Source organism: Daucus carota, chromosome 1, assembly GCF_001625215.2.
Source record: "Daucus carota subsp. sativus chromosome 1, DH1 v3.0, whole genome shotgun sequence".
In the NCBI taxonomy this organism is placed as follows: Eukaryota; Viridiplantae; Streptophyta; class Magnoliopsida; order Apiales; family Apiaceae; genus Daucus; species Daucus carota.
Genome location: NC_030381.2, coordinates 29,232,444 through 29,241,325, shown reverse-complemented (window position 1 = coordinate 29,241,325; position 8,882 = coordinate 29,232,444). Strand labels below are relative to the sequence as shown.

Below are 8,882 nucleotides of genomic sequence, written 5' to 3'. Positions count from 1 at the left end.
GTGTAGATGCTTTTAGAAAGGTTCTGCTTCTGGACTCTGTCTTTCTGAGATTGGAGAGATCACTGCTGATATCTCTAAGAAAATGCAACATCTAATTAGCACCATAAAATGAAAGTTTACCTGCTGAAGAAGATCCGATAAAAGCATAAAGAGCTGTTTTAAGGGGGCGAAGCTGCTGCATTTTCATCAGCCCCCTCCAACTCTTAAGCTTCAGTACAAGAACTTCTTGGTATATTGAATGCAATAACAAAATCAAAACCCCTTAATTTAATAATTTGGGTTTCAAGTAAAACTATAAACTCAAACTAAATTAAAACACTAGTGTTGTGTTTGGCTGAGTGAATGCGATTCCGGAAGGAATGGAATGAAAAATGAACTATATTATGAGTAATTGTTAACAATTTTCATTCTTTCCCCCATTCCATTCCTCACATTATGTGTTAGATCATACCTTCGATTTGAGATGGAATGCTCCATTCTCTCCTACCCCCAATTTCTTCTCAAATCTCATCATAGCAATTTTGCACTCACTTAAATTTATTTCAAAACTTCCTCCTAACTCTATTAGTTTTAAGTAATTTTACTCATTTCATTCCATTCCATTCTCTTCTCCCATTCCAAACACAACATAGTAGATAAAGTAAACCAGATTCCTCTTCCTAAGAGATGCAAAAATACTTACCCCTTGATAAACAACTCGATTAAGATGTAAAACCATCAATTGAGAGATAAACTCGAATATTTTCGAACACATATATTAACATTTTGGCATCTAAAGGATGAAATTTGGTACGGAAGCATAATAATCTCAACTAAAAGATATCACACCTGTAATGGTGCTTCTTAATTATTGCTTTATTAGCGAGTTCAACCATGATAGAGATTCCGTGTATTCCATTCCCAAGCGCTGAATTGAATAAGATCATTGGCGTGAAGACTACTAAATCATAACGATGAAAACAAGTACAAATCATAAATCGATGTATAGTTGATCAAATCTCTATGTTGAGCAAATCTACTATTGTAATGAACATTTGTTCATTACCATTCATGCCTATTGAGGGCCACATCAAATAGGTTATATGTAATTTTTATGGTAGGGTTTTATTGGGCTTTGCCAAACCCGATATCTTTCTGGGCCTAAATATATCCGTTGTATGTAGAAATAAGAATATCTATTTTTATCATAAAACAAGATTTTTTTATCATATAAAACATGATTCTCACATACCTTCGTAATTGTAAATGATATTTATATACAAAATCAAACAAATATAAATTCATTTTTTATTATTAATAAAGTACATTTGGATAAATTGTTAGGTCCCAAAGTATGGAAGAAGGGGGTTGAATACGATACTTATACAATTTAAAATTCTTGCAGATAAATAATTCTTGCAGATTAATAAATTATAGTCCTATAATGGTTTCGTGTTCCGGATATTTATTAGTTCGAATTGTATCACATAACTAGCTTTTGGGTAAAGCATGGGACCTTAATTGTTCCAGACTTTAGTAAATTGATTTATATCATATTCTTTTGACAATGCACGCTTATATGCCTTACAATTTAGTATTTGTTCAAATAATTTTCGGGGTGAGCCAGAGTTGAACCAAGTGTCCCGAGACAACACAGGATAAACCCTTGACATTGTTTAGTTAGTAAAATCCTCCGACACACGTTTTTCTTGTGAAATAATATATAATAATTAGATTAAATATATTAAATTTAGGAATTCGACGGTACTCGCTCTGTTTATAACGGACACCGTGCACTTGCAGTAGACATAATGTCACATATTTACATGGCACTTCGACATAGAATATATTCTCTTTATTCATAATATTGATATATTAATTAATCAAGTATTTAATACTTATCATTTGAATATTTACTTTTCATGGTTCGGCTAAGAATAAATATCTGTGCTTATAAAAAAATGTCAAATAATATGTAAAATATGGTGTACTAAAAGATTTTAGAGTTAAAACTTGTATTAAATAATTTTAGTTATAACAATATATTTGTTAATATAGTATAATATGTGGAGCCCTGAAATATGTGGGCAGCCGGCAAAGGCAATAACTTATATTTTCCTAATGCAGAGTTCGTCCTCTACTATTTCAATTATTATTTTGACCCTATTTTCTTTCTAATAATCTTTTTGTATTATACTCAAATGAGTAAAGATGATAATTAAGCGCTTATCATCAATGCCACCTTCCTCAATGTTAATTAGTTGACTCATGATTATATTGAAAATAATGGCGTCTAAATGTTGTGGACTACAACCATCAGTACGAGACATATTTAAAGTGACTCCATATTTTGGGGGTCCAAAGGATCACTTCACATTTTGCCTGAAATTTTAATAATAAGTTTGGATATTATACCCTTACTACATGTTTATAATACAAGGTCCTGTTCCATGACAACCGCGTTTCAGGAAAGGGTTATCTAACACACTGTACGCGGGCCCGTTAGATCTATATTTCAAGGGCTAAGATCCAATCTTTTTTTAATGTATCCGCTATAAATATCCGCGGAACGGGAGTTTTTCCTTTCCGCGGATAATATCCGCGGAAAGAGAGTTCTCCTTTCCGCGGATCCATTAAAAAAAAGATTGGATGTGAGCCCTTGAAATATAGATCTAACATACCGGGTACAGTGTGTTGGATAACCCCACCCTGACACGCCGTTGTGAGGGAACAAGACCCTAATATATTGACTCTCTTTTCTAGTTTTTTATTTATTATTACATATCAATGTAATGACATTGGATTAGAAAAGTGTTACAAATATATCTTAAGTTTTAGGTTGTGTTCACTTCGATGAAATGAAATGACGAGAGCCGAATAAAAAATTATAAGGAAGTTTTATGGAGATAAAAAAAGGTATGAGACAATAGTGACTAAATATAGTGTGATTAAAAATGCCGAGGCTAAATTAAACAAAAAATTTGTAGGATTCAACTCTAAACAAATGTTGAACCAGCTTAAATCGTATTAGTTGGCTGAAGTGTTTGTAAATACCAGAATTCCTAATGTTGTGTTTGGTTGGAATGAAATGAAATGACTAAGAATAATGAAAATAGAAGAGGTAGGGAAAGTTTTTGAAAAACATTGAGTGAGTACCAAATTGTTATATAATGAGATTTGAGAAGAAAACGAGTATTGGAAGGAATGAAGCATTCGTTATGAAATTGGGAGGGTGTGATCTCCAGTATATGGTGTAAGGAATGGAATGGAGGAAGAAATGAAATTAATAAACATTTGTCAATAATATAGTTCAAATTCCATTCAATTCTTTCCATATTCATTCATCCCAATCATACACAACACAAGTGTTGAAAACTTAATCCACCACCAAATAAAGAACTGAAAAATAAAGAGTAAGACCATATATACTAGCTTTAACATTAATTGATCTTTTTGCAGACAACAGAAAAATATCAACAAGGAGAAAGTGAATATAAATTGAAAAAGAAATTAATACTTAGAATCATCTTTCTTCTTGTATGCTGATGGTGTACTTGAGTAACTTCCTAGTCCTGTTTGTAGTATCATAATACATGTAAATGATCATTACAATACAATGATTACTTAGTGTGTATGATTAGCTCAAGCAAGTGGACTAGTAGTATTAAATGTATAAAATCATTTGTCTCATGATTTTATGGAATTTTGAGCAAATATGAGCAAGTATGCAAAGATGTTAAGTTGTGGGGTGGTGTGGGTGTTTGTCCCAAGAATGTTAAGTTGGTGGGTATTGTGGGGTATTTGTGTCAACGACTGATTTCATTACCTAAGGACATAAAATGGTGTTCAACATTTGATCATGGATGTATTTGCAAACTATAAACCTTCTTAGGAGATCATATATGGAAACAACTATTTTATTAGAGACTTTGGAGATCATATATGTACTACTAGCACAAATGTTTTGCATAATAAAAGATTTTTTAACGTTTTTCTTTGAGTGTATAAATAGTCTCCGGTCTCCAATAAAGATATGGTCTCCATTTAAATCAGCCCAACCCTCTATATTCTTATATACCACTACGTCATATTTGGCCTATGGCAAGCCCGAAAAAATATTGCTTAAAGGCCTAAAAGTACTACTCCCTCCGTCCCATTTTAAGAGCCTTTTTAGAATTTGATTGTTGTCCCAATATAAGTGACTTTTCTTGTTTTCATACATTATTTGGTAGGTGAATCAATTTTGCCCCTCATTAATGTAGCTTATATTTCCTATGCAATACAAATAATAGATTGGTTTGACTTTATTAGGGGTAGCTATGTAAAATTATTGAGATAAACACCTTAATAAATGTAAAAATTGGTTTATGTGCATCTCTCTAAAAAAGCAGTTAAAATGGGACCGAGAGAGTACAATAGAGTCTATTGTAACATTTGACCTAAAATTAAGGCTTGCATTTGCGGACGTTGAGGTAATCAAAGGCAACACTTTTCCTCCAACTCTTTCTAAAGTCTTGCAATAGCCAGATATTACAACATATTTAGCCCTTTAAGTAACATTTTTAGGCATTACAATAGCTTATTGTAACATTTTTATGCAACACTTATTTGGTTTTTTACAACGTTTCATAGTTTTTTTGCAACATTTATGTGCAAAACTTATTTGGTTTTTTTAATGAGCATTTTTTAAATATTTTATGCCCATTTCTATATTTTTATATTAATGAATTATAACATTTATGTGCAACATTTAAAGTCTATTGTAATATATCTCTTAGTTTTTTTGATAGCATTTTATCTGTATATTGTAATACCACTTATTCCCACAATATAAACCATTAAAAATTAAAATACTAAAGCATAAGTCAAAAATCTCACCAAGATCTACTTTAAAGTTCAAACAAATATACAAACATCACAAGTCAAAATAAACAACGAACATCTAGTTAGTTCTCCTTGATTTTCTAGCTCTGCCAAGAAGCCAGTTTGATTCATGGGCCTTTTTTGTGTCTTCTTGCTTTCTGCAATGTTGTTTGCCACAGAATCACCATCTTCAATAGTAGCATTCCCTTGCTTTCATGCACAAATTTTTTATTCTTGAATGGGTAAAAACACACCTTCTGGGTATGACTGAGACAAAGATAGCTTCTCAAAATCAATCAACGGGCGCTTCATGGGTCTGTCATTAATTTCAAGTCCTACCCTGCACAAATTAAAAAAGGCGCACAAGAGAAATGAACCCTAACTGAGAGAGATGCGTGGGAGAGATAAACGAACTAGAGAGATGAGAGAGAGATATGAGAGATACCTCAGAGTGAGATGAGAGAGTACTGAAATGTGGAAATGAAAGAAATGAGGGAGTTTTGGTGTTAGAAAATATTTGGGTACTAAAAAGCACCCGCCCAATGAAAAATCAAAATATTTCCTGTATTCAGCTTCGACGACTGAATATGTAGTAATAACAAAATCATGATCTGAGAATTCATGAAGGGACCTTCCCCTCTTGGATCCGTGATAAACCAGCACCTTGTTGCTACCTGTCAAGGTAAAGCGGCTAATCTCATCCCATTGCGTCACAGCAATTATAGGGTAGCCTTCACTTTTGGCAAGCCAAAAGATGAACTTGGTTGGGGAAAGCTCCATCCACGGCTCCTTTAAGTTCCTGCTTAGCCAGTACAAGTGTGATGGCTTGAACAGTCTTGCCCATTCCCATCTCATCTGCAAGTATGCCTCCTCAGGCTGCAGATTCTTCTTGCTGCAGCTCCCAAGCTAACCATTCTTTCTGATATCACAGCAGAGGCATAATTAAACTAGGCAGCGGTTCAGCAGTCTCAGCCAGAACTTCATTCACATCACTATATCTGTGACTGCATCTGCATCGTGGAGAGATTCTAACCATCTCACATATTCTTCTTCCCAGGCTTTCCACACAAAGATTGGCCCTTCCATTCTCCTTTTCGATAATAAACCCAAATCTAATTTAAGTCTTAAATTATAATATTAAAATATATAAGAAAAAGAAAATAAATGTCTAAAGTCAATATAATACTAACTCATTTACTCAAGTTTTAAAAGATAATAACTCTGATTACATTCCGATGAGGCTTTCATACAAACGGGGTTCAATTTATTTTGAGGACCTAAGTGGACTCAACTATTTTAAGAAACTTCGGCCCAATTAATTAAGTCAAAGTTCGTCTAGGGTTTTCATCAAAAAGCCCCGTCTTTATAGGGCCCGATCACAACCCGGCCCTATGGACCTTTTGTGCATCTCTGGTGATAACTAGGATGGACCCTGCTTAAAAAAATTAGTCAAGAATATTTGAGAAGAAGCATTTCGACACTCATATTACTGTAATCTTTCGTCTAGTAAATTTTATAGCAATAATTTATAATCTTTGGTTGATACATATGTTTTTTAAAGGGGATGCTCATCCACCGAAGTCTTGTGAAGGAAAATATGAACAGTATTGATAAGAGGATGAGTATACTCCACTTGAATTTCCAATCATCCTCCTTACACTAAGTGCAAACTTTTTGGAAGAAGAATTATTTCTTACCTTACTACACTTGATCAAGTTTCTAAGGACAACTCTGTGTTGATTATATGATCAGACGTAACTGTGTGAAATTTCACACACACACACCTCCAAAATTTTTATGATTTTAAATAATATTATACATATTACGAATTGGCGAATTGAGGATAGTTTCGGACTCATCTATTATAAATTCAACTTTATTATCACAATATTAACATTTTGACATATAACAGATAAAATTCGGTAAAGAAGCATAACAATCTTAACTAAAAGATATCATACCTGCAATGATGCTTCATAACTGTAGATGTATTAGCGAGTTCAATCATGATGGATCCGTGTATTCCGTTTCCATGAATAAAGTCATTAGCATGAAGATTATTAAATCAATACTGATGAAAACAAGTTCATATGAGATTGATGTATATTTGATAAATCTCTCCAAGAGCAATCTACTAATGTAAATTGTATGATGATTTGTTTCTTACTTACAGTGCTTAATGAGGGCGGCATCAAATATGTTATACCTAATTTTCATCCTAATGTTTTATTGGGCTTGTTGGAATAATCTTAAATTTAGTTATTAATTATTTGTTTTATTTAGTTAAGTTTTTATGTTACGTTTGAATAAGTCAGATAGTGGATAGCAAGAAAGTATCAGTAGTTGGCTAGTTGCTTTATTTTAGAATTTCAGTTTCCTAGTTTAGGGCCACGACTGTGTGTGCACAGTTTATATATATTCCTGTACGTTGCTTTTAGTTTGGAAGAAGTAGTGCAGTTCCCAGCATCCTATTTTTCTTTTCAGTGCAAATTATATACACATAACAAGTCTGAGTTTCAACACGTGGCATCAGAGCCTGGTTGTTTATGACAAAATATATGTCGAGGTTGATGACTATGGAGGCATCAAAAGTCAAGGAGGGAACAGTGAGTATAAATTATCCGATGTTGACAAAATCCAACTACACAGCGTGGTCAATGAAGATGCAGGTCTTCATGGAAGCTGAGGGAGTTTGGGAGGCTATGGAGCCTAGTGACCCGAAGGTGGATGTAACAACACGGATGGATAAAATGACGCTGGCAGCAATTTATCAAGGCATTCCGGAGGAGTTTATGTTAACTCTGGCCGGTAAAAAAACGGCTAAGGTGGCGTGGGAAGCAATAAAGACTATGTATAGGGTGGCAGAAAGAGTTCAAGAGGCAAAGGTGTAGACACTCAGGTCTGAGTTTGAGGGTTTGTCCATGAAGGAGACAGAGAGTTTGGACGGGTTTTACATGAAGCTAGGTGGTATTATGATAAACATACGCACTCTGGGTGAACCGATGGAAGAGTCCTACGTGGTGAAAAAAATATTGCGTGCTGTCCCACACAAGTTTGTACAAATTGCTTCTACGATAGAACAATTTGGTAAGCTTAAGACAATGACTGTCAAAGAGCTAATCGGGAGGCTAAAAGCTCATGAAGAGAGGATTCGTGGGCATGTTGAAGACAATGGGAATCAGCTGCTTCTAACTCATAAATGGAAGGCAAGAGGCTGTGAAGGATCATACGGCAAAAATGATGGACGTGACAAGAGCAAAATAAAGTGCTATAACTGCAACATCTTTGGACACTATGCTGCAGAATGTTATAATATCGATGAGACAAAGAACAGAAGCAAGAAGTGAACCTCGCACAGGTCGAGAATGATGTGCAGAATGTTATAATATCGATGAGACAAAGAACAGAAGCAAGAAGTGAACCTCGCACAGGTCGAGAATGATGAACCAGCTTTGTTATAGACATAGTGGCGTGCGAGACGGGGAAAATAAAAATGCCAGACAGGCAAATAAGACATGCCAGACGGGCAAAACAAAAGGCCAGACGCGCCAACCAGATGGGTTAAGTTGAAAGCCAGACAGGCGGATAACAAATTTAAGATCAAGGGGTTGATTGTTGGAATAATCTTAGATTTAGTTATTAATAATTTAAGATCAAGGGGTTGATTGTTGGAATAATCTTAGATTTAGTTATTAATTTTTTTTTTATTTAGTTAAGTTTTTATGTTACGTTTGAATAAGTCAGATAGTGGATAGCAAGAAAGTATCAGTAGTTGGCTAGTTGCTTTATTTTAGGATTTCAGTTTCCTAGTTTAGTGCCACGACCTGTGTGTGCCCAGTTTATATATATATTCATGTACGTTGCTTTTAGTTTGGAAGAAGTAGTGCAGTTCCCAGCATCCTATTTTTCTTTTCTGTGCAAATTATATACACATAACAAGTCTGAGTTTCAACGGCTTTGGCAAGCCTGATATCTCTTTATATGGGCTTAAATATATGCCTGATATGTAGAAATAAGAATTTATATAGTTTTTTATCATA

General features: G+C 34.2%; 1 protein-coding gene across 1 annotated transcript; it reads left to right on the top strand.

Moving 5' to 3' along the window:
• Positions 1–7,418: 7,418 nt before the first annotated feature.
• LOC135149883 (uncharacterized) lies at positions 7,419–8,189 on the top strand. Its single transcript, XM_064085759.1, has 2 exons — positions 7,419–7,727; positions 7,770–8,189. Exons 1-2 carry the CDS (start codon positions 7,419–7,421, stop codon positions 8,187–8,189), a joined length of 729 nt encoding a protein of 242 aa, XP_063941829.1.
• The last annotated feature ends 693 nt before the right edge of the window (positions 8,190–8,882 follow it).

Excerpts from the sequence above, each read along its gene's own strand:
- LOC135149883 (XM_064085759.1), top strand. The coding sequence starts at position 7,419 with ATGGAGGCATCAAAAGTCAAGGAGGGAACAGTGAGTATAAATTATCCG. Across the intron at positions 7,728-7,769 it reads AAAGAGTTCAAGAGGCAAAG|GAGACAGAGAGTTTGGACGG; the intron begins GTGTAGACACTC and ends TTGTCCATGAAG.